Below are 25767 nucleotides of genomic sequence, written 5' to 3' on the forward strand. Positions count from 1 at the left end.
GGTGACCATTTCATTATCTGCTTAATTCTGTGGTGCATTGAAATCACCTAATTACGATAAAAGCAACCAAAACATTAATTTGTGCTTAAATTGCTAAATATTTTAATATGAATACAAGGTCTGGGCTTAAGCAGGAAAAGGATTTATCAGACACTCATCAGCAGAAAAAAAAAAAAAATCATAAATCTAAAGCCTTCACTGATAGTGCTGTAGGAGAGCAGGTGTTGTGCAGAAGTGCAAAAAATTGCTATACCACGAGTGTCCACTTGGGGCTGGCTGCAGGAACACCGGAAGTCCGTCTGGACACATGTTAAACAGCCAATTTTGACACTAGAAATAGACTGGTTTACAGCCTGGTTCAAAACACCAAATGTGTCTCATTAGCTAGTGTCTTATTGTGCTCCCACTGTACGGGGGGTGAATTTTTTTGTACCACGATTGTTTGGATTATATTTAAGACGAAAGCTGATTGGCGCGTCTCATTTGATTGACAGATAGCTCGGCAGGCAGAGGCTCCATTTCTGTCAACTGGAATGCTAGCTAGCAGGCTGACAGGAAGTCGCGCTTAGTGGGTGGGCCGTTAGGTTGATCCAAAGTTTGGTTGAGACTGCGATTTCAATATGGAAGCCTCCATGGATTGGCTTCAAAAGCCGTTTGAGTCCACCTATTGTAAGCAGATGACTGAGGTCACACGGGTTTGTCCAATTCTTTCTACAGTCTATGAGCTGAAAGTGTCAGCAGTTGTTCTAGTTACAACAATGTTTAAACATTGCATTTTGTTATGTCAAAGATATGCTAAGATGATATGATTTAATAAAAAAAGTAAATAAAGGGGCTCTTGAACTTTTCGATATCCTTTATTGACCCAGACGCATTCGTATGGTCACCAGTTAACACGGTCACTCGTTAAACCGTAACACCAGCCACTGACGTAAAATCAGGCGATGGATCCCATTGATTTTATCATCCATGCCAGTCAGCAGTTGTTGGTTGATATTCACTCCGGGTGAACGTGTCTGTATGATGTGAGTTCGGGCATATGAACCATTCCTGACGCAGGCTACATTACTTTAGTTTAGCACAGTAAGCAGATATAAGCAGATATATTGGGTCAGGCTTCCTCATACCTGAGACTGTAGAATCCACAGTGAGACTTAAAACTTTTCTTTTGCAAAAACTGAACAGGCTGAGTAACTCAGGGCTCTACAGACAGTGCAGGAAGTACATAAATATGTCAGACACAGCACTGTAAACATTACTGACACTAAGAGCTAGTGCTGCTAATGCTAACAAGCCGTAAACATCCTGCAGCATCAATGACCGACTCAGCACACTGGGGAAAATACGCACAGCAGGTATACATTCAAAATATACACCCAGGATGCAATAAAGTAAGTTTAAAAATATAAAGTCTTAGAAATTTGATTGATTCAGAATTGTAGACATATGCGATTTTTTCCAGTACCTCTAGCCAACTGCCCTGAGTTTAAGAAAAATCCAAAATAAAACAAAAAGAGCAGATTTACCAACATTAACCATAGAAATTTTGTGATTAATCCCAATTAGAAATTTTCAGTGCATGACAGCCCTAATCATAATGAAATGTGATATCGAATCAAAAGCTGACAGATAACTACAATTAAATCAACTTGTGAGACAGATGAAGATGCACAGCCCTGAGTCTGCCATCTAAGTTGACTTTGCTTAAAAATGTTTAAATTGGAGGCATGGGGAAAATAGGAGAAGCGAAAACCCACAGTGGTTCAATTGAAGTAGGTAAAAAAAAAAAACAGCAAAGAAAGCTTATTTACATCTTAAAAACTACAACCAAATATAGAGAAATATCTTGGTGTTTTTTGATTTTACATACACCTATCAAAAGATACCAAATGTTTACCTGGCATATTTAACTATAATAATGTAAGGGTATTTGAACACATCAATATCCGCTGATATTAACAGGTATTTTTATTCCTTTCCCTCCCTGTAAGTGGTTTAGATTTGCATGTGATGAAGCAAAAAAATCTGCAACCTGCTGAACATGTATGACTTGGTTCATGAGTGAGCGCAAGGCGGAATTTCAAACTAGCTCCAGGGGGTGCTTCGCATCTTAACAGAAAGAAAAAATGATGACACCTGAATTAGTAATGGCTTTACCCATGTTAACCCTCAGTCTGTCGTCACTCCAAGTCTGAGTTAATGATGACGTAGTAAGGCCAAGTAGGAAATGTCGCTGACTGTGCCTTTAAATGCCTTGCAGAATGCAAAACATACAAATGCTTCAAATTTAGGAGGATTGTTACTTCTTCCCACTCTTCAGTGTTTGTACAAAACTCCAAAGGTCCTTGACCACCTGAGGAAGGTACAGAGAAGGGGAGGGGTAACAACAGAACAGAAGAAATGAATTATAAATCATCCAAATGAGGTGCTATACAGTGTTACACATATGACTCACTTTTACTAAAACATGCTTTTGTGCGTCTCGCCTGTGGGAACGCTGACTCGAGACGGGCTGTTGGGGGAACGACGAGGGGTTGGGTGGGGGCAACACTACATACCAGAGTATATGACTAGGTGCTCCAGGTCTGACAGATCTCAGCCTTGGCTGATGAAACCAAAGCACTTCCACAGATGTTTCTACACACTGGGATCAACAAGCCCTCCCCACCCCAACTGCACCCCCCAACGCTTTTCGCTGTTCAACCAGCTCTTGTGTCGGTCTAAAGAGCTTTCACCTGCTCTCATAACTGTACAGCGAACATTTTAATACAGCAGTAAAATCACATGTGAATGTTTGAATAGCCCTTTTTACTGATCATCTTTTCACAGATGCTTTGATAAAGAAAGCTGGTTGTGAATCGAGCACACTTCCTGAAAGTATTAATTCTCCAGAGATGATCTAAAGCCATGGTTCTCAACTGGTGGTTTGGGACCCAAAAGTGGGCTGTGGATTTATGTCTGGGAAAAAAGTAATGGCATACTGTGATGCACTCTAACGCAGTTGTCGCCTGGAATCAAACAACAAAAGAAGTTTAGAGTTTGTTTTATGCTGCAAGTTAGTATGGTGAGACACAAACACATTGAACACCTGAAGTGATGGTTTCTTACAAACAGAATTCCAAAAAAGTTGGAGCACTGTGTAAAATTAAATAAAAACAGAATGCAGTAATTTTCAAATCTCAAAAACCCACATTTTACTCACAATAGAGCATAAACAGCACATCATGTGTTAAAACTGATACATTTTAACATTTCATGAAAACTATTTTAATGGCAGTAGCACATCTCAAAAAAGTTGGGACATGGTCATTTTTACAATTGTGTAGCATCCCTTCTTCTTTTAACAACAGTCTAGGAAGTGGGGAGACCAGTTGCTAGAGTTTTGGGAGAGGAATGCTGTCCCATTCTTGTCTGATGTTTGATTCTTGCTGCTCTACAGTCCTAGCTCTTCTTTGTCGTTTTATAAACAAGGCCTTCTCTAAAAAACCTGGATCATGTACACATGTGGCTCTTTTGCATGTAACAGCTTTTACTTGCATTTGTGGATGTTAAAGAGAACTGTGTTGACAGACAATGATTTTTGGAAGTGCTCCTGAGCCCATGCAGTGATTTCCAGTCCAGGATGGTGCCTGTTTTAAAAGCAGTACCAACTGAGGGCCTGAGGATCACTGGCATCCAATATTGATCTTTGACCTTGCTTCTTGTGCACAGAGATTTCTCCAGATTCTCAGAATTGTTTTATGATATCATGTATTGTAGATGTTGGGATGTTAAAAGTCTTTAAAATTTCAGGTTGAAGAGCATCTTACTGAGATTGTTCCACATTTTTTGTCGTAGCTTTTTGCAGATTTGTGAACCTCTGCCCATCTTTACTACTGAGATACTCTGCCTTTGTACAATGCTCCTTTTTGTACCCATTCATGTTACTAACCTGTTGCCAATCAACCAAATTATTTGCAATATGCTCCTCCAGCTGTTTGTCATCAGTATCACTTATTTTTCCAGCCTTTGTTTCCCTGTCCCTACTTTTATTGAGATGTGTTGCTGCCATCAAATTCAAAATGAGCTAATGTTTTTTCACGAAATGGTAAAATGTCTCAGTTTCAACACCTGATATTATTTATTTTTCTATTATAAATAAAAATATAGGCTTTAAATATTTGCAAATAGCTTTCTGTTTTTATCAACATTTTACACAGTGCTTCAACTTTTGGACTTCGGTATACTGTCATGATCCAGGTTCTGATTTGTTAGGTTATGAGTTTTTCTAGTGTATTTCCTGTGTTTAGTTTTGATCCCTCGTGTTTTCCTTGTTCTGTGATTTCCATGTTGTTAGTTTTACTTTGTATTTAGGTGTCCTAGTTTGTATATTTCTGGTGTTTAGTTCTTAGGTGTTTCTTGTAGTCCTTGTGTTTCTGTGTATTTTGTGCTTCATGTTTAGGTTATTCCCTGTGTTTTATGTTGACTTACTCCTTGTATTTCATGTCTAGTTTATTCTTTGTTTCAAGTTAAGTTTTAACTCCTTGTGTTTTATGTTTAGTTAATTCCCTGTTTCATGTTTAGTTTCCCTGTGCTTCTTGTTTAGTTATTACATGTTTTAGATTTACTCCCTGTGTTTTATGTTTAGTTTCCTCCCTGTGTTTTAGTTTCACTCCTTGTGTTTGGTTCTTTGTATCCTCCTGTGTTTCCTTTGTTCAGCTTCTAGTGTTTAGTTTTGTCATTCAGTCCTCGTGTGCTTCTTGTGTTAGGTTCCATGTTTCCTGTTTTATTTTGTAGTTGCCTTCCCTTGTGTGTGATTCCAGTTTTGCTTCCTGCCTGAGTTTCCCTCCACTTTGATTATCTTCACCAGTTTCACCTGTGTCTTGTTATCCACACCTGTCTCCCATAGTGCAATCACTCCCAGTGTATTTAGTCTCTGTGTCTCCCTGTGTCTGTGTGGGTTCACTGATGTCTTCACCGTGCCTGTACTCCTCATGCTCCCCTCGTGCCTCCTTTGGATTTAGCTTGTTTCATGACTTTGATTTTGAGTTAGATTCCTGGAGTTATTTTGAGTAAGTTTGTTTGATCATTAAATCCTTTTTGTTTTATCTGCACTTGGGTCCTACCTTTTGAGTTTTTCCCCGCAAACCTGACAGAAAAACTAAAAACATGGAAATCACGGAACAAGGAAAACATGAGGGATCAAAACTAAACACAGGAAATACACTAGAAAAACTCATAACCTAACAAATCAGAACCTGGATCATGACATATACACATCTTCCTCTTCTCTCTTCCTGCATCAACATGAGTCTGGTTCTGCTAAAGGTTTCTACCGGTAAGAGTAAGTTTTTTCTTCTCACTGAAAATTTCCTAAATGTTCCAAAGTGCTGACTTTGTGGCGGACTTACACCGTTCCAGTCAATCATAGGGTTGATTGGCAACAAGACAAGCTAACACTCACACCTACTGGCAATTTAAAGTAACCAATTAACCCAACAAGCATGTCTGAGAGGAAGCCAAAGTACCAGAGAGAACCCATGCATTCATGGTCTAACGTGACAACTCAACACTGAAAGGACCAACAGAATTTGAATCAAGGACCGTCTTGCTGTGAGGCAACAGCACTAACTTCTGTGCAGCCATGGAGCACCACTACTGCCGGGCAATTAACTGAGTTTCAATCTAAATCAAGATTTATACTTTGCATGATCATGAAAATAAGCAAATCAAGAATAATGATTACTGTGCAACATGTCATATTGTACTTCTTTGTCCATATGTTTTTCTCATGTGTATTAAGGGTTTCAGTGTTTGGTGTTACAATTTGGCCATGAGAGAAGTTCTTTGTGTTCATTTATTTGTAGAGTATATTGTTATATTTATAGATGTATACGTTTGCCATTCTTTTACTTTCATTTATTACACCACAAGCCCTGTGATTGGTCCGCTTGAGTACCACTGGGTGACTGCCAGTCTTTAAGTTATGTCTACAGTCATATTCTGTGTACTACAGAGTGAGATAAAAGGCTTCAGAGGGCTGTTCAACTGGTCAAATCTACATGTTGGCATCTTAAAAGATCAGACGCATTTCCTCAACAGTGTCACTGTCAAAGGCTGAATGGGTGCAAAATATTTCCCTGCCTCAGCTGTTTCAGTGGTCATGCTATCTTTCTATGAGTGTTTCCTCGCTTTTCTTCTTTGCAAAAACTGCTGTATAATCAACAGCTGCTCAACATTTATCAGCTTTATCTCCAATGTAATACACTTGTTTTCAGTTGCCATGGTTGTCTGCACAAACAAGCATGAAATGTGGTGCAGAGCCAGCAACTGGCAGAAAAATCACACTTCCAGGTAGTGATTTAGTGTAGTATTGTAGAGCAATGTGGATGAACCAACCACAAGTATGTGGTGCTTTTAACAGTGTAGGCCATTAAACACCTTTTTTACCCCTTTAGTGGCCTACCCTTTAGTGTAGGCCACTAAAGAATAAAAAAGGTGTTTGATGTCTACGAAAGCATGGGGATGTCAAAAGCGAAACAATATTTAGAAACTCAAGTCAAACCAGTTGACTATTTTATAGATACTGTTGTGTTTTGAGATGATAAAATAATGTGATATTTTGTTCCATACTAGGTTGGAAAATATTTTTCATTAAATTTTTTTATTCTGTGAGATTTTTCATAAATTTAAGTCACAATTTGTCATAAAGGAGTAGGCGGTGGGTGCTGAGGCTTCACCAGCTGAGAACCACTGGTCTAAAGTGTTTCAGGTGATTAATTCCTGCTCTGGAAAACAATCTGCAGAAGCTGTTAGTTTTTCTTCTGTAATGACAAGCAGCATTAAAAAAGATTTAAGGTGCACATTTAGAAAAAAGAACTCTTTCTAGGTTGGGTAAAGGCCTTGAATGTGAGAGAGGCTGGTACCATCCACATACCATCAGTCCCTTCATTAGGGCTGCTAAAGACACATCCAGTAAATCAGAGAGAAACAGTTTGCCTTGGCAGGTGTACTCCCATTCCATCTAGAGTGAGCCCGCTGACACAAAGGCATATAATTCATAGAGAACACGCTGTGCTGCAGAGACATTTGAGGCATAATGGACAGTGGAGGTATGAGGACAGCGTGGGGAACAATAATGCATTCTTGGCTATCTATCATGGCAAAAAGCTCTTAACGCTGAAAAGGAGGTTGATGTAAAGGTGACCTTGGCTACTAACCCAGCAACTGGAAAACATCTGGAAGCCAAGCGAGATCCCTTGGCTATGAGTGGAAATGCAATAAGCTGGACATTGATATAAATTTCATGTTACATAAGAGCGCAAAACGTAAAAACATAAGACGTAAAAATAAACAAAGACCAACCTCAGATGCCTCATGAGAGCGTATGGTGTATTGTGATGACTTACTTTCTTGTCTGAGATTTTAAAAGAACTCCTGACGAAATTCTCAAACTTCTGCTCTGTCTTCGGGAAAGGTTTACCCTGGTGACAAAAGCCGTTAAATCATCAGCCTAACCGTGCTTCAGACATTCAATTAGGAGCAGTAATTTGAAAAGGAAGGATGACAGTCTTACCTCCTTGGCTGCCGTTGACAATTTGGTCTTAATGTCAGTCAGGGAGGGAGATTTTGATGGACCAGCCTGGGATTTGTCTTTTCCTGGGGCAGATGTCTGCAAAAAATACACCAAGTAGATAAGAAACACTCATTGATATGTCAATAAGGCACAGATTTGTAAAGCTTTGGATTGCAGATAGCTTTATATTACAATTTTATTGCTCAACCTGAACTTCTCTGTAAGATTTTCTGTGTTCTCATTTGACCTCAACTTAAAAAAAGTTCTTCTAGCTTATTGATGATGAATTATTTGCTGACCAACGGGCCGTTTTGAGCTTCAGCCCTGCCGTGACCCATTTAGTCTGGGTCTGAGTTTACAAGCTTGGCATGGGCAACCAGCTGGAGGAAGATGAAAGCATTAGAAAGGACAACAAATTCTAGCCTAATTACACCATCTTCTTTTTTCTTTTATAAATACATCAGGTACGAATTATGTTTTTATTGTCCGCAAGCAGGAGAGGGCAAGCCCTGACTCACCAGCAGAGATTGTTTGTCAAATGTGTTTTTCCTTTAATGGCAAATCCCAATGAGTGCACTTAAAAGAACTAACACCTGACATCAAATAGATGCCTTTGAAAGGTTGACACTTTTTCCTCATAGACAGGTGCATCTAAAAAACAATCTTTTGATTCATCTTTCTCAAACAAATTGAAACATCTCAAGACTTTCAGTTTTAATCTTGATGATTACGCCTTACAGCTCATAGAAATCAAAAATCCACTATCTCAAAATGTTGGAACATTGTGGAAAAGTCTACTTTGCTAAAGTTTCCAGAGTCTTAATTCTCTCATGTTGTTTCAGTGCACACAACTGCAAACATGGGAAAGACTGCTGACCTGACTATTGTCCAGAAGATCACTGACACCCTCCACAACGAGGGTAAGCCACAGAGGGTCATTGCTGAAAGGGCAGGCTGTGGTCAGAGTGCTGTATCAAACATATTCATGGAAAGTTGACTAGAAGGGAAAAGCGAGGTAAGAAAAGTCTGTTGTTTTGATTTGCTTGTTTTAATATGCTTGTTATCTAACATCTGTCTAACTTGGGAATAAGAAACACCTCAATGTCCTTTGAAGAATAAATGCAGGGATACATAAAGATGCAGACCAGACTGAGGATGGGGGCCACTTTTTGACTGCTTTTCTCCCTCATTAACTCATTACCCTTGAGTTAACAATGGCATAATGTTAAGTAAATAAACGTTGTGGATAGCTGACTTGTCTAATACGACTCCTTATTAAAATAAGTGTCCAGCGATGGTAAGCAGTGCAGCTTGCTGAGGGTCCTTGCTTGACAATGATCAATTTAAGCCAAGAGCTAAACTATCACACTGGTAGCTTGCAGAAGTTCAAGTTCAACATAGTGAAACAAGATTGCACTACAAGAGCTGCAAAGATACTGCAAAATGTGGACTATGGTGAATGCAATGGAAAACATCATGCAGGAAGACTGTTTCAACCTTTATTCCATCTGGGGCGCATTTTCAGCAGGCAATCTGTGCTGAGCCACAAGTGTTCACTCCCAAAGTTCAATTTGTTTGACTAGTATGAATGCTCTATTAACATCATGTTTTCTATGTATTTCTCCTTTGCGCTGACTCTAGGACTACTCTTCTTGTCAGCTGCATGTGTCATATTACAACGTGATGATGTATTCCTGCTCAGGCCCAGAATGAGTGCAGGCTGGTGGGTAACCGGGAGGGGGGACAATCATACTTAATGAAGTGTGCCCGTCCTGAGCATCACTGACTCTATAGATTACAATGGATGCGTTGGCAAAATGACGCCAAGTCTGTGCAAAAAAAACAAACAAACAAAAAAAAAATTTATATTTTTATGGAAAAAAATCTATTAGTTGATCTTTGCTACAGACATGTGCATTAGTGATCCAATCAAACATCCTTTTCAGTTTTTAGGGTCATTATATGCTCTATTTTAAAAGAACACTGAACTGAGATGAAGCCAAGCCTGAGCATTCAAGGAACCTTGAGGTCCCAAATTAGAAGTGTGTAGATGTGACACAAAAAACATCAGACATACACAGACACACACACTGGTACTCCATGTTACACAAGCCACAGAACTTGTCCCAACATGCAAAGCCAGTGTGGATTCCAGTGAAAATTGCAGGGTTTCATTGATAGCCAGAGACACATTTGAAAGAAGAGTGAAGCCATGTCTAAAGTGACTTTTCCCCGATGAGTCAAGCAGCAAAACTTCATTTCCAGGATGTTATCATGGTCACCTTAATTGGCGACCCAATTTAATCTTTTTTTTCTGTTTTAGTCTATGCTACATATTTCTCCATTTATACATTTATGTAATACTTCCAAACAAGGATATTTTGAGCTAAAATCTCAGCTATACAATGTTAGGATCAAAAGCTGTCCATTACAGACAGATTTCAGCTGTCATAGGAATGTTTTGTCAAGAGCAAGATTCGTGTTTTATCCTTTTATAAAACTGTTAATAACAGAACATAGCAATGTCATACTGTGCTATGCATAAGTTTGTTTGCTTCTGAAGAGGCAAACTTCTAGCTCGTTCTATCTTGATCACTGGTCAATGACAAACTTTGATAAAGAACATGGAAATGATGCAAACTAGGGCTGAACGATAACAACCCTGATGGTGATGTTTGCATGTGTAATAGTCACAGGATGTGTGACATTAGTCAATTTACTCAAAGCATATCATGCTGCCACCTCTGTGCTGTTCAATGTAAACAGAAACCATGAGCTTTTACATTTTCATGACTAATCTACACAAAAGTCTGTCAAGTATCATCATCAGAAGTCAGAGAACTGAGCCATGTACATGCAAAAACTCTGTGTCTCCTGCATGTGCATTCAGGCTACAGGGGACACTTCTGCCGTCACAGATACACCATCATGATACTTAAGGCAGAACGTCGGTTATGCAAGGCGAATCTTCAGTGAGTGTTTTTCTGCTATCAGCAGCACTTCAAACAGGTGCTTGTTCATAACTGGCACAGGTATGCTAATGCCAGAATAGACACTGGCCGAAAAAAGTGAATAGCAAGGTTAGAAACTTTTATTCAACACATTAGAAAACACAAACAGAAATTCATATATCTAATTATTTTTAATTCACCATTAATGCTTAATATGTGTCTTTGGCATGCTGAAGGGTCTAAGCACAGTGTCCTCTGGTTTTAAAACTGTGCTGCAGAAATGTAGTCAGAAATATGGGGGGGGGGCTTAGCCCTTACAACAAACATCGGCCACTGGAAAATAATGTGGGCATGAACAGATGCTAGTAGTGGATGTTTACCATAGTGTCATATCAATGTAATGCTGCCAACAAGTTCATTTAGCTGCTGATTTAGAGGGATGCATTATTGTGAAGAGGATGTGTCCTGTTGGACAAACTGATCCGATGTCATCATCAAACATGAGAGGAAATGTTGCATTTTGGGAGTTTGCACCAAAAGAGGTGAAGGAAAAACCCTGGCACTGGTTATCTTCCATTAGTCAAATTGTTACTTTAGACATTGGTATCCGTGTCAACCCTGATTTTTACAATGAGTGTATCACTAATCTCTGTTTTCAGTCAAACTCATATTGTGCCTTTAAGCTTTGCAGAAGGCTTGAAATAGTTAAAAAGAAGCAGGTGGACTGTTCTTGGGAAAATAAATTCTCTCCAGGGTTTAAAAATGCAGTCATCTGTCCCTGTCCCCAAGACTTGTGCATTTTATAGCAAAGATCAAAGGAATAAAATGAAGAAAACCTTGACACACAAATACCTCACTTCAAAAAAGGAGCACATATGCTGCTGGCTCCCGGCCAGGCAAATGCACTACGTATTTATTATTTATGGGCAGCTTTCCACTTCCAAAGGACAGCTGTGGACCTGAAACAGCTGATAAACACACAAAGCCGGCAAGCTTTTTCATCTGGGCCAGACACTGATTACAGATGCCACGAGACTTGGAACTTAATCACAAGCATGCTATCATTTGATGCAATCTCTTGTCTCCAATCCAGTGCAAACACATGGTTGTGACACCTTTGCTCATCAGGTGTGTCGGGGATGGTAAGTGTCATTTTCTTGGAATGAGAGCTTTGAGGGCTGCTGTCTGGTGTGAGCGATGACTCACTGGAAATGGTTGACCTTTTCATGGATAACATGGCAAATTCATAGCAGCATAGGATATCTTCATAAATAAGTCACCATAACATACCAAGTAGAGACATTGTCCAGAGTCATTCCTTCACACATTTAGCACAAAACATATTGTCTGTGTTGAACATGTTTTTACATATCATTAGGACTTGATGTGATATAAGCCAGTGGATCTCATATAGGTAAACCTTATCAGCAACATCGTTGTCTGTTCATCACTGTGTTTACTTATGTATAAGCTGTTTATGTTTATGTATAACAAGTTGCGCCTAGAGGGACTAATCAAGTTGTTCTGCTGAACTTACATAAATCAACAGAAATACACTGCTGGGTGACATTCCCCTTTGATTTAAAAATACCCTGATTGATCAGCAATATTTCTCAAAAATACATGATCAGAAGTATCAGTAATTATGATCTGATCACCTGGTTGATACTCAAGCATCAGCAACTACTGCTATTGTCGTTGCTGTTGAGTCATCCACTTGGAGAAGCCATGTTAAAATCCCAAAAATGTTTTTTGAGTCCCTTTAGTTGAGAAATATGAAGTCATGTTGAAATTTGCATTGAAATACTTGTTGAAACCAGCAGTTTAAAATCTGTTACTTAAATTAGCTGTAAGCTGACAGAACCTATATATGATGACGCCAAGGTCCATTTTTTTTTCTTGCATGAGCTGACATATTCAGTTAAGGTTTAACAGTTTTGGCCTATAGATTTCGCTTTCAAACTGCACAAGATTAGAGCATCCTACTTTAAAATATAGCTACATATTTTTATCCTTGGGGTCAGTAACATGCCCCAAGCAAGAAAAGAGTTTTGAATTTTTTATTTGTTTTTATTTTGTATTTTGTTTTCAATTTCAGTTTAAGTTAGTTTTTCCTGCTGGTTTGTAAGTTTGTTTTTTATTTTTCAAAAATGCTTCATTTTAGTTTAGTTTTTATCAAAATTAGTGCTAGTTCTGATTTCTTAATATGTGGCGAAACCTAAAGGATCAGACAAAAAATATCATAATTTAAATAAATTAAGAGTCAAGTCTCCAATTCTCCTTTTATTTAGTTACATTTGATGTTTGAATATAACTCAAGACCTTAAAGTACCATTGTATGAAGTCCTTACAAATAAAATCAGACCATTCTACACTTTCCAGGGTTGTGTGTACCTGTCAACCAGGAAGCTTGCGTCAAAGACTAAAACTAAGGACAGTTTGTTACTTATTTTATTTTATTAAGGCCCGAGCGCCAACCTCAGAGCAAAAACCCTACTGAAACTGAAGAAATTCCTCCTTATCTTGTTATCAAATAAATTGCTAATTTGGAGGCCTTAACATAGCCAAAACTTACCAAATTTCCCAGATGCTTTAATCCAGGTGAAAAAGTATGCATTCTCACACAGTTAACACAGTCTCTGACAAATGATGAGCAGCCATACACAAAATTGCACAGAAACCAAAGAAATATTTGGCAGAAATTCTACATCCAGATGTGTCTGCCTCCAAATCATTTATATTCCTCTTGAAAGCATCCAGTGAGACCAGCTCATTAAGTTTCAGGTCTTTTTTTCCATAATGTATTCCAAGCACAGGAAGCTGCAAACTCCAGTTCCCTTTTCGACAGGTCTGTTCAGATTTATTTCTGAGCTTTTATTTAGATAGAACAGTTGACAGCTCAGGAAATCAGGAGAGACCCTGGCAAATGAAACACAGTAAAGGAGCCACGGATCAGCCTTGAACCCAGGCCACCTGCTGAAAGGACTACAGGCTCCAGACATGGGGCACAACCTAACAAATTGACCCTTCCTGTTTCAGTAAAACACAACAGGTTTAGAACAAGAGGTAGGGACATGGAAGACTTTTTGTGTGACTGTGGTCATAAAATGTCTATTTGGGTATGTTTACAGGTTTACAAAAGCATGTTCAGATAAGGAGAAAAGGGACCAAAGTATCTAAACTCTATTTTTCCAGACAAAGACCATTTTTGTATGTAAATCCAGATTTCATCAACTTTTTAAGAGTCAGTTCATTACATGTATGGTTTAACTGTTTTGGACGTTTGGTTTAGAATCAACAGCTCCTCAGGGCAATGACAGGATAAGTTCAGGGTTGTAGTGTAAGTGTGAAAAGTGACTTTAGTTAGAAGAAAACATCCTTACAAGAACAACAGAGGCACCTGCTCAAACACACATCTATCAGTCGCTAAAACAATGACTCACACCCTTTTGGGATAAGCTTGAGTGGAGTGCTTAACAACTTTATGACTGTGACGTGTGCTTGAAGGCATTGACTCCTCCAAACCCATCAATCAAAAGACACCAGCTGCAAGATGAAGTTACTTCAAATCAGCACGACACAAGTTAGCTGGTTCTCATGTCGAACCTGTTACGCAAGAAGGTGCAGTGACATGCTGTGCTGCGAGAGGTGAGAACTGCGGTACTGGCAACAGATCTGACAAGCCGATGTAATGACCAGTCACCTGCATTTAGTAAAGAAAAAACAGACATCCACGCCCGCTTCCAACTCCTCGGGGGCATCTGGAAGCGCAAGCTACACCAGACATCAAACGCTGGTAATGAGAGCAATTGGGAGAAGGTGTGTCCAGGAAGTGAGGGGTGTGAAGAGGTTGTAGAGCGGGAACAGTTGTTGTTAAGAAGTGGAGAGGGGACGGGGGCAGTTGGAGCTCCATGGGCCAGAAAGTTAAACTGGTGGGGAAGATTTCTGCAGATCAGCTGCCTGTCGGCTAATCCCCCAGAGCATTTTAAGAGCTGCTGTGTTATGTCTGGGCGACAACCACAGCAGAATAAGCTGCACTCTCCCACATGCACACACCATGTTGGCCTGAGGGGAATAACAGCTTTCTTCTCTCAGGAATTTAACAATCCTGTACCTAAGTGTTTAACATGATAAAAATTAGATATCTGTCTTTTCAGATCAGACAAGAAATGACAATCTTCTAAGTTAATGAGCAAATGGCCTTTAGTACTGACAGTGCTTTATAATAAAGGCAAGCACCATTTGTAAGCAAACACATCATAGAGTTGTCCCAATTTCTACAACAGAAATATGTCTGTGAAACTGGTAAACTTGCAGAAAAGCTTGCCTCTTTGGATTTCCTAAAGTATATGTGTGCTACAGAGGGCTGGACTGAGGGTATTAGAGGTGGCGGCAAGACAAGACAGTAGGGTCAAGCAGAAGGGTCAGAGGTTTAAACCCTGCCCCAGGAAACTCATTTAGAGGTCAGGTGTGTTTGCTTAAAGAGACACAGAGTTCACGCTTTAGGTTTTTAGAGGCAGCTGTCCGAGACATTCCACCTGAGACATTACCTATCTGCTATTAAATACAAACAATAACCTTTGGTCTGTTTTTAAAGTATATATTAGATTAAATAAGTGATTTAACAATTCAACCATTTGATTTTGTTGCAGTACATAACACTCTTTGTCTGTTTCGTTCAAATCTACAATCATTACCCACTGTTCTTTTGCATAATCAAGGACAAAAGGCAGGTCTAGTGTAGGGGCTAAGGAGGGAGTTCTAAATAAAGATAAGGCCTATACATGCTTCTGATGTTTTGTTTTCTTTGGATTTGTGGACTCAGTTGACACAGTAATTATAAGAGAGCAAATAAATAAATAAATAAGGTATAAATAAATGAAGTTGTGAACAGCGTCTCCTACCTTCATCTGTGGTTTGCTGGCAGAGCCTGATGGTTTTCCTGCAGGACCGTTTTGTTTTACTGGAGTCTTGTTAGGCTTCTTAGAGGACTCTATACTCTGAAAAAGAAATAAATAATTACCATTATAATAACTCTGTTTTATAGCACCTTTAAAAACAGATGCTAACAAAGGGCTTTGACTAACAAAGCAAAGATGTGAAATCAGAATATTACCATAAACAACAGCAATCAAACCACACAAAGTTCAACAAGACCACACACTAAAAAACACAAGAAAAAAATGAAACTTAATGGATTTAAAAAGATTCCACAGGCAGGTCTCAGGGGGCAGTCAAAGGAGGAAAGCAACACAGAAATATATGACAGAATAAAAGCACTATAACCTACAAAATAAGTGGTCAACAGTTAATCAGTATCAACACCATCACAGGTAAAATGGTTAACCATGGAATCAATTTTTGCAACACCAGCAACACCAGTTTGAATGCATGCATCCTTGTGTTGCCACACAAGGGAAAACTGATCCCACTGTTAGCATAGCAAAGTGATATGTGACAAACAGCAGCTCAGTCTGAGTCCAGTCATCAGCATGTTTCAGCATTACGACCAACCAGGTAACTAACAGAACGTCACCCACTCATTCCATTGTTATTAATGTGCAGCACAGTAAAGAGGAAGAATGTGTGCTCCTTCCTCTTCAACTTTGATAACTGTAATAACAGCAACATACAGTGAGTGTGCTTGCTTTCCACAGCATCTCTGCCGGTCTGTCTGAGGCTTTAACACACGCTACGTGCTACATTAGATCGACTCGGTTTGTCCTTATCCCAGAGCTGCAGTGATTCATCTGTAAAAAAGCTTAGAAATGTTAATAGTTGTGTTTTTACTCAAGACTTGTTTGTTTTCAGTTCATGATCAGTCAAATAATCAGGCTGTGGCATTAAATAAAGTTAGAGATGCAGTTGTAAAATCACTGTAGCTGTGTAAACTTGCGAGCACTTATCTCATTTTTGTTTATTAATTTAAATTTATCTATATTTTTTTAATTTTTATTTTTGTATAAACTCTGTGCCTTGAAGATAACTTTAAGAGCACCATGTTTATAATAACATGCACTTCCTTGTATATGATCTGAAACCTGAGCCCCCCCGTCTGTGTGAATTCGACCGTATTAGCCAATTGTTTGTCTGCTTGTTTATTTAATGGCTTGTTCCAAATGTTCCTTTTCTATGTCTTTAAAAATCTAAAACTCAATAAACATATCTAAAATAAATAAATAAAGTAAGTTAGCTAATTTAAATTAATGGTGAACACACTATTTCATCAAATTCTTCACAATAGAAGTCAACAGTAGTTATTTTGCTCAAGTACTTTTGTTGTGAACGTCCACATCAGGAAATATATTATCAACAGTAGCTTAGCAGGAGAGAAATTAAATTTAAAACTACAGGTGCAGTTACTAAGAAGTGAACCGAGAAAGACATTTTTTTTTCTGTGATCTGATGCATAGACATGAGTTGAGTTTGCCATCACAGTGAGTTTGACAATAAGCTTTAATTCTGTAATACCACAGTACCATAAAATTATCATGATACTACTAAAATACAGATATAAACTGGAGGATATACTGCCCAAGTCTAATAAAAATGTTAAAACAATTAAGAAGACAACATTGCATCACAAGAAATTAAAGCAAAACCAAGACAAAAATGATAAATAAAAGGTAACTGAGTACATATATCAAGCAAATGTAAACTGTTGGATAAAATATTATGCTTGACAAGCCAAATGTACCAGTTTCACTGAAAGGCTTAGAAACAGACGAACTGATTGTTTACCAACAGCTTACTAAGTTATTAGCTCCTATTTTGAGGATTTTTGGAGCTTATTATTTGAAGAGTGATTAATATGCTTCTTGTTCTCAGGATAAATGGTGTGCTGGTCCCAGTCCCAAAAGTTAAAGTTTATGCCTGGTTTATCACACAAAGGAAGAGAGCTGTGGAGCTTTCATGTATGGAGCCTCGGTTTTTAGGAGGTGGCTGTGCTGTTGGGGTGTGGTGGCCTCTGAGAGCCATGTGGAGGGATATTTAACTCATCAGCAGGACAAAGCATGGAGATGAATGTGTGTGTGGTGTGTGGGAAGGTAAGGGTTTCCCAGTGAGTGATCATCCTTGTCATTAGCACACAAGTATCTCCTTTAAATTAAATTGCTAAGTATCGAAGTGCAAAGTGAATGTATCATCAGGCTGAACTAAGAAAATAAAACAGTTGATATATGACTAAAACTCTGAATCATCTCTCACTACCAGTGCTGTGAAATTACATAGGAAACATAAATACTGGATAATTGATGATGATCAGATACTTAGTAACCCAATAGCCCGTCACTGTTCTTCTGCACACTGCAGGCCTTCCCGTCAAGTTTGCATTGCTCTCAGTCACCTGTGTAATTACCTTGTAATAGCTGAGACAAGTACCTGCATTTCCTGAGCTCTAACCCTCTCCTTGCAATCACTGGTATTCACTTTGGAACAGGCTACAAGTGTAATTGCCTGTGTTGACATAACTGCTACAAGGCAATTACACATGTTGTTTCCTCCAGCAATACTCGGTGATACATAACGCTGCAAGGCTGCGGTTGCAAAGCTCTTCACAGGATATCAACACACACATGAGTAAGATTAACAAGAGGGGGAATAGTTCCTTTAATTAATGGCTGCATCTGAGTAAGTCTGAAATGATTTTCCATTGGTCTATGAGGACAGCTGAAACTGTGGCTCTGTTTGTGAAACGAATATTGTTATGATGACAGAAACACTAAAATGATAAAGTTCATAAGTGGAACAAAGGTAAGAAACTCATCTACAACTAAGTAAAGATCTCCTTATTTGACTAATTCAAAGGAAAACAAGCAAAAAAAAAAAAAACTATATCACCTGCTCTCTCATGATCCTCCTTTGGATCCTATCTTTTTTAAATACCTGTTAGAAAGTTAGCTACACGCCTGTCTGGAGCCCCATTAATGTTGTCCAAAGGCTGCACTAACTCTTATCAGCACCAGAGTTAGTGCCAACTATCTTCTGCCAAAATTAAAATAGATGATGAAGCTGTTAGGTTTATACCTGGCATATACTAAAACAATATTGCAATTTGATCTAAAAGTCAATCACTCAGCCCTAATGCAACCTTCCTTACTTAAAAAGACTGACAGTAAGTTCTTCACAATGTTACTCAATTTCGCTTAAGATCAAATGTTGCAAAGAAAAAAACTTTATACACTCTGCTGTGGATATATTTATGTTAAAGCAGTAATGATGTTAGCAGTTTCTTTCAGGAACAGACATAATTACTTCTTGCTCCACTTTCTTGTGCTTTATGTTTATAAATACTGGTGAAAAAAGCTTATTGGGGGGAGGGTGTGGGGTGCAGGAGGAGGAGGAACAGACAACAGAATAAATCAACAGGTGACAGAAACGCTCAGCTGTCATCTGACCCTGAGGCGAGGATCCACGCTCACGTCGCAGGTATGTGCATCTGCCCTGCTTTGATCTTTCGCCTGGCACAGTTTTCACTAGGATGGCGTGTTTAAGAAAAAAAGGAAAGAAATCACGAACAGACACTGACATAAAAATGAGGCAGATACACACATGCACACACACTTGCAGACGATTGTGGTAACACGCAAAACAAGTGTTCAAAGGCAAAGGCCAGGTGCACAGCTGAAATGGCATGAGAGACGATAAAAAGGAGCAATCATATTAACAGTGGGATGACAGAGGGACAAAGATATGCAGGGGTAAAGAAAAATGGGGGAAGATGTTTCCCACAACTGGTGTGAATGTGCTGGTGCATGAAAGTTTCTTTTTCTCTGTTCATGTACTTTACATAGTGTATGTTAATGTTTGCAAATTTTTGCCTTTCTGCATGAATGCATGTGTACTTTAAATGCCTATAATGTGTGTATATACACACTGAGAGTGTGCTTTAGTGTGTGTGCTCGTCTGTGTGTGAATTTAAGATAACACAGTGCCGTCTCGCTGGTGAGACAGTGAGAATTCAAGCAGATTACAGAGGAGAAATCCGATCATTACGCCACACAGACCCTGTGTTTTACTGGTGGAAAACAGGTGGGTACATGAGTGAACAGGATGAAAAAGTTCTATGTTTTGTCTCATATGAAAAGCTGGACGGTCAGTGAGTGCAGGAATGGGAAGGGCCTGTTTAAATGAAATGCTACTATAGGATTCAGTCTGTGGGAGTTTAAATGATGAGGTAGGAACAAAAGAGGGAGCCGGCAGAGTGCAGCTGCTGAGAGAACAACAAAAATCACTGAGGACAAGCACTTGGCTACCCTGACACCTGCTGGACAACACAGGACTGGAAACAGTTCTAACAAATTAAATCTCCCAAACCTAGAACCAAGAACAAGTTCTGCGCTCCTTAAATGAGGAACAAACCAACAGAGAACCAGAGGCTTTCTAGATCAGGTTTACTCCTCAAAAACAGAACTTTAAACACTTGTTTACTGCTGCTTTTACATAAGTTTAGTCATTTCCTACTTAAAAACCATGATTACATTCTTTTAATTAAATTAATATATCTTAATTATTCTCATGTTTTTCATCTTTGACACATTTTTCCAACCTTTGACCTCATGGCTTGGTTTGTGCTCCAGTATGCATTGTCATCTGTGAGGCCTTCTACAGAGAGGTATGAGCCTTTCCAAAGCATGCCTAATCAATTACCAAAGGTGGACTCCAATCTAGGTGTAGAAATATCTCAGCAAAGATCAAGAGAAATGAGAGGAACCTGAGTGAACTTTAAAGTGTTGTTGCAAAGGATTTGAATACTTACATCAACATTATATTTCAGTTTTCCTATTAATATATTTGCTAAACTTCTAACATTCTTTTCACGTTGTCATAATTGGGCGCTGGATGTAGATAAATGAGGAAAAAAAAATTTTTTCACCTGTAGCTCAGGCTGCAACATCGCAAAACTATAAAAAAATGAAGGGGGTCTGAATATTTTTTGGCTTCACTGTATATCTTCAGTTTTTAGATTATTTTTAGGAGTCTGTGTGGATAAATCTATACCAGGGAGCGGAATATCTCTGAATTTCAACAGCACAACCAAAGGATGCTTAAACATTAATGTTCAAAAGTGGAAAAATAAAAAGTCTGGCTTACTTTTTTAATGTCTTTTCCAACACTCTTCTGAGGCTTCACGTCGTTGTCGTCACTGTCGTCGTCTTCATCATCGCTACATAAAGGAGGAAAACAAAAATGTAGTGCACAGATAAAGCAAAGTTCTCTCCACACATATAAAATAGTACAACAAACAGTTCCTTGTGTAATACTTGTAATCAACTTAAACTGAGGCAGATAAAGGTGGTGTATTTGAATATCTAAATTGTAATGGAAAAAATCTGAAAAAAAAAAAGGTTAACCTACTCATCATCGTCGTCGCTGTCTTCCTCATCGTCATCTGAATCCATCTTTAGCTTTTTCTTCAAGACAAAAGAATAATTATCTCACCAGAAACATATTAGATACTTTTTACAGAAGAACAAGGAGTTCAATAACTTTTAAAGTTTTACTGGATGATTGAAAAACAATTTACTATAAGGATATGAACTTTTGGTACAGCATTAAGGCTTAAATGTTGCAATAATGCAATAAATGTTAATCTAGATTAAATCATATTATGGCCTACAGCAATTTTAGAATCACAGCAGGTGCTAAAAATCCTATTTTCTTATTTTTGTAGATGTTTTACTTAAAGGTACAGTGTGTAGAATTTGGAATTTTAGCAACATCTAGCGTTCAGATTTTAGAATGTTACCAAAACATCACATCACTAAGCGACGAGTGCCTGTGAAGACCAAAAAGGATCGTGAGCTGGACATCATTTACAGCGGTGACGAGGTGAGGGTTTATTCATTCATTTTTTTAACCATTATTTTTTTAGATTATAGGTCAGTTGTAAGCTCAGCCTGCCTTCCAGGTAGATTTCAGGACCAGCGGGCAGGTTCGTATTTAAAAATCGTGTTTCGCTCTTTCTGTCCCCAAAATGTTGCTGTAGACAACATGGAGGTTCGTTATGTCAGCCTCCGTGAGCGCGTCCCGCGGTAATGTAAATTTAAAAAGCTTTTTTCTAATTTTGTAAAAAGAAAACGAAAGTTTTAAGGGGATGATTGGACACTTATTTTAACATACTTCACATAAATATATAAACATTATATCCCATTTACACCGTTTCTGTTTGGCGAAATGCAGCCAAATTCTACACACTGTACCTTTAATCAAAATAAGATCAACATAAAAATGATCATTCCCTTTAATACAAAAATTAATATCCTATTTACAGTGAGTCAAAATTACTTCAATTACATACTTTTTCAAAATCATTCAGCCCCATAAAGTATGTTGACTAAATGCCTCACTTATCATAATGATATTTTACATTGTTATATGCAAATAAGCATCAAAACAGCAAAATGTAATAAAAAAATTAAGTTGTTGACAACAAAAGTATGACTGAAATTGTTTATTTTTAGAAAAAAAATAAATTTTCTTCAAAGCTGAAGACTTAAAACGTGTTTTTTAGGAGAGAAGATAAAGGTGTCTACCGATGGAAGCTTCTTTCCAGACATCAGACTCGCAGGCCGCTTCACAGGTGACGTGTTGTTCTCTTCCTCTTCATCCTCTGAATCCTTTACACCTGCAAAATAAACATGTTACATAGTAATTTTTGGATTTTAATTTAGATTTTATAATTTTTCATGCCTGGGTCTTTTTTGTAAGAACATTTAAACAACACTGGAAATTACAAGGTATTTTTTCTTTCCATGGATCACTGAAAATATAAAGGCAGGTTCATTTTGAAAGGCCTTATCCATGAGTGATTACACATTACCAATAGATTTGCTGTTTTCTGCATCAACATGTTTTATTCTTGGGTTTTTCCCCACAAAAGAACACACCTTTAAATAGCAACAGAAGAAGAAAATACACCCCAGATTCTCTCTATAGCTGACTTATGACTTGACTGGCAGAGTGTGGTATATCTCCACTCACTGACCACTACATTACTTGTCCAGCTGCTCATTATGGCAAATATCTAGTCAGCCAATCACATGGCAGCAACCATAACAGACTTTAAACATGTCAAGGTTGTTGGTGACTGACAGGCTGGTCGGAGTATTTCAGAAACTGCTGAATAAAATTAATAAGGCAATAAATTTTCATGTTCTCCTTGCTGATATTGAGACATATGTAACAGAATCAATTTAACCGTAAATGCTATGATGCCAGCAAGAAACTCACATCACCTCATCACCTTACAGTGCAGTTAACAAAAAAACCAACAGGAGGCAGAAGATACAAAACTACATGATGCACATGAAAATCACTTTAGTCACTTTTCTTCCACATTCTGATGCTCAGGTTGAACCTCAGCAGATCATTCTGACCATGTCTACACAGCTAAATGCATTGGTTACTTTCATGTGATTGGCTGATGGAATAGCTGCGTAAATGAGCAGCTGAACAGATTGTGCCTAATAAAGTGATGGGTGAGTGTAAGTACATCCTTTCAAATGACTGAACTGTCCAGTTTGAGTGTGTTTGCATGTCTGTTATTCCACATAAAGGATGACACAAGCACTTATTGTTGTTGCCATGATACTCACTAACAAAATGCTGCCCGCTGATGTGAACTGGTCCAGAACCCGACTGAAGACGAAAGGTAACAGGAGGTGTGATCTCAAATCCACCTAAACTCATCTAGACAAGAAAAAAGATAAAAGAAAAGAAGCAGAAGTTGTTAAAATCATTAATTTAAAATACCAACATTATTGAATATATGTATTTCCCCTTGTGGAACTAAAAAAGGAATATCTTATCTTATCTCTATTTCATTTAGGTTTATACTAATGTTCACTTAAGAACTAAAAAGAATTATATCAGTGATGGCATTCACTTACAGAGGGCAGGACAGACGGTTTCAGAGCAACAAGTGGCACTTTCGTCGTCTTTCCATCAAAAGTGAGGCCCTCTACCTCGACCATGTGGAACTTATCCTCAGCGTCGGCTCCCAGACACACCTGAAAAAGGACGGCGAATTCTTAACAAAACAACCATCATGTCTCAGAATAGACAAACTAACATTTAATCTGATACCATCTTACACTATTTATGACAGAGTATTTTTGGGTTTACAAACTTTATGTTTTGCTAATGGAAGGGATATGTCTTCTCTTAAAATCTGCATTGTTTACATGCATGGATATTTCTAAATACTGTTGCAAGTAGCAGAAAGATTTAAAGGAATTTTCTTTGGATATCAGCTTCTCAATGAAGCCAAGACATCAGGCTTGAATTTTTGGATTTTATACTGTTTTCTTTTCTCTGCATGTTTCTTTGATTCTAAGCTTGATTTTACTAGCATCTTTTAGACTAAATAAATCTTTCTTTATGAAAAAGCTTCAAAAAAGTATGAATCCCCAGCCCCTAACCGATTTGCAGACAAAATTAAAGCTAAAAAATTCTATTGCTGATCAATTCAGATGGGAATTGACAAACAGTTCTAGTTGAGAACTGGTTCCAATTGGTTCAATCCATCCACATCATTTATATTTAATCTCAACAATTCCCTTATCAATGCCTTACTTTCTCATGCCTTGAAGTAAACAGTCTCACAACAGCCAGTCAGCATGAACAAGAACAGAGGAAGACTACATGGCAGACAGTCACAAAAACAGGCCAAAACGGTCGAAAGTGTGGCTTCAAGAACTGTTAATTTTGTGAGATTTGAATTTATTTTTATAAGTCCAGGGATCTAGGATCCAGAGACTATTTTTTAAAATTTCTTTTAAGGTTTTATCTTTTAAAGAAAATGAGCAGCAGTACTGTATTCTAATGCAAGTTCAGAGATTGAAGATCCAGAGAGCAGTTTGTTTTAACCGAAACATCTCTAACAAAAAAGTGCATTTCTGAACGTTTTGGCATGTTCACCTCACAAACACTTAATGTTTAACATTTTTAGTAACCAAAACTGTTTATTATAGCCAATAAATGACGTGTTCTTGTCATTAACTGTCACTGAAAGTGGCATACATCTTGTTCAGTGTTCAGAGAGAAAGAGACTCAATAAAATATGAGTTTTTAACAGTGAAAATCCAGTCTATTTGTTCCAAAAAGAAAATTCACAGGAGGGAATTGATTAGGGAATCGTTAAAGAATTGAATCAATAAGAAGAACTGATAGTAGCATCAGTGTCAATAAAAATCGCATCAACTCCCATCCATGTGCATTGCAGAACAAAATCTAAGAATCGTTTGTTTTTGTTGTCAATTATAGTACTTTAAAGAAAAAATGGCATAGGCCAAAACCTGATGTTGTCAGGTCAGACAGGAAAAATCACAATCAGCCAAAGATATTACAACACGTGTTGCCAATATTAGACAGACAATAAGAGCTTTTAATCTCCTGTGTCTAAGCCACAGTCTCTAACAGCAAAGTGTGACTGTGTGTGTAGTATGCTGTTTCATTTATACAGGGAGAAGGGCCTTAAGAGGAGAGCTTATATGACCGGTTTGATTAGGAAAATGAGTCATTTGTTTATTCTTGCATCAAACGTACCCAATTTGGCATATAAAACGTAATTTCCCAGCATCAAAATTGAGGCTTGTGAAAAAGCTGAGTGGCTGGTCACTCTGCAAAACCAGTCACCACAGTGGCTGGTGAACAAAAAAGGTTAATGTCGAGTCCCGTACTGTCTACTTATTTTAAATCACATCTTGAAGAAACACAGATATCTTAACATGAGTCTGGACATGTCCTCCTTACTGCTTTGAGTGACAGCTGTTGCTCCGTATCATCGTCGTCTACGTCAACTTTGAACTCCCGTTTGTCCGATTTTAGAGTGCAACCTGGGGAAAACGACAAGAGCAACGTAAAGTAATCGCCATAAATCACTGAAAATGAACACATAAAACAGTCTTCAAACAATGCATGATGCTGTTAACGATGCATGTGTCTACTGTTTGGAAAGCATCTCTATCTCTACGCATTGCAAGGCTAGCTAACAAAAGAGCTGAATTGGCGCGAGCAGGAGCAGGCAGAACAGCTAGGTATTTAGCCAACTTCGTCCCGCTGAGTGTTAATGTGCTACGTGTGCGTGATAACATGACATTCAAACTGATTGTGCAACGGGAAAAAATTTAATTTGTCTAAACATGCGAGCTCACCAAACAAGTACATTTGTGGTCGGCTCATATCTGAGATTTCGTCCTCCATCTTTGCAGTGGCTAGTTACACTTCCGTAAACTGGTTTGAGGAACAACAACAACGAGC

General features: G+C 38.3%; 1 protein-coding gene across 1 annotated transcript; it reads right to left on the reverse strand.

Annotated features, from left to right (window-relative positions):
• Positions 1-601: 601 nt before the first annotated feature.
• npm1b (nucleophosmin 1b) lies at positions 602-25767 on the reverse strand. Its single transcript, XM_041797004.1, has 11 exons — positions 25662-25767; positions 25261-25343; positions 23397-23516; positions 23103-23196; positions 22041-22132; positions 20863-20918; positions 20599-20671; positions 15411-15506; positions 7556-7651; positions 7389-7463; positions 602-2353 (listed from the first exon to the last, which is right to left on the reverse strand). Exons 1-11 carry the CDS (start codon positions 25708-25710, stop codon positions 2300-2302), a joined length of 888 nt encoding a protein of 295 aa, XP_041652938.1. The 5' UTR covers positions 25711-25767; the 3' UTR covers positions 602-2299.

The sequence above is a fragment of the Cheilinus undulatus genome, linkage group 10, assembly GCF_018320785.1.
Source record: "Cheilinus undulatus linkage group 10, ASM1832078v1, whole genome shotgun sequence".
NCBI lineage: Eukaryota > Metazoa > Chordata > Actinopteri > Labriformes > Labridae > Cheilinus > Cheilinus undulatus.

Bases quoted from the DNA above. Each gene is read 5' to 3' on its own strand.
- npm1b (XM_041797004.1), bottom strand. From the start codon at position 25,710: ATGGAGGACGAAATCTCAGATATGAGCCGACCACAAATGTACTTGTTT. The intron at 23,197-23,396 runs GTAAGTGAATGC...TTTCTTGTCTAG, and splicing joins AACCGTCTGTCCTGCCCTCT to ATGAGTTTAGGTGGATTTGA. The intron at 7,652-15,410 runs GTAGGAGACGCT...TATTTTTTGCAG, and splicing joins CCAGCAAACCACAGATGAAG to ACATCTGCCCCAGGAAAAGA.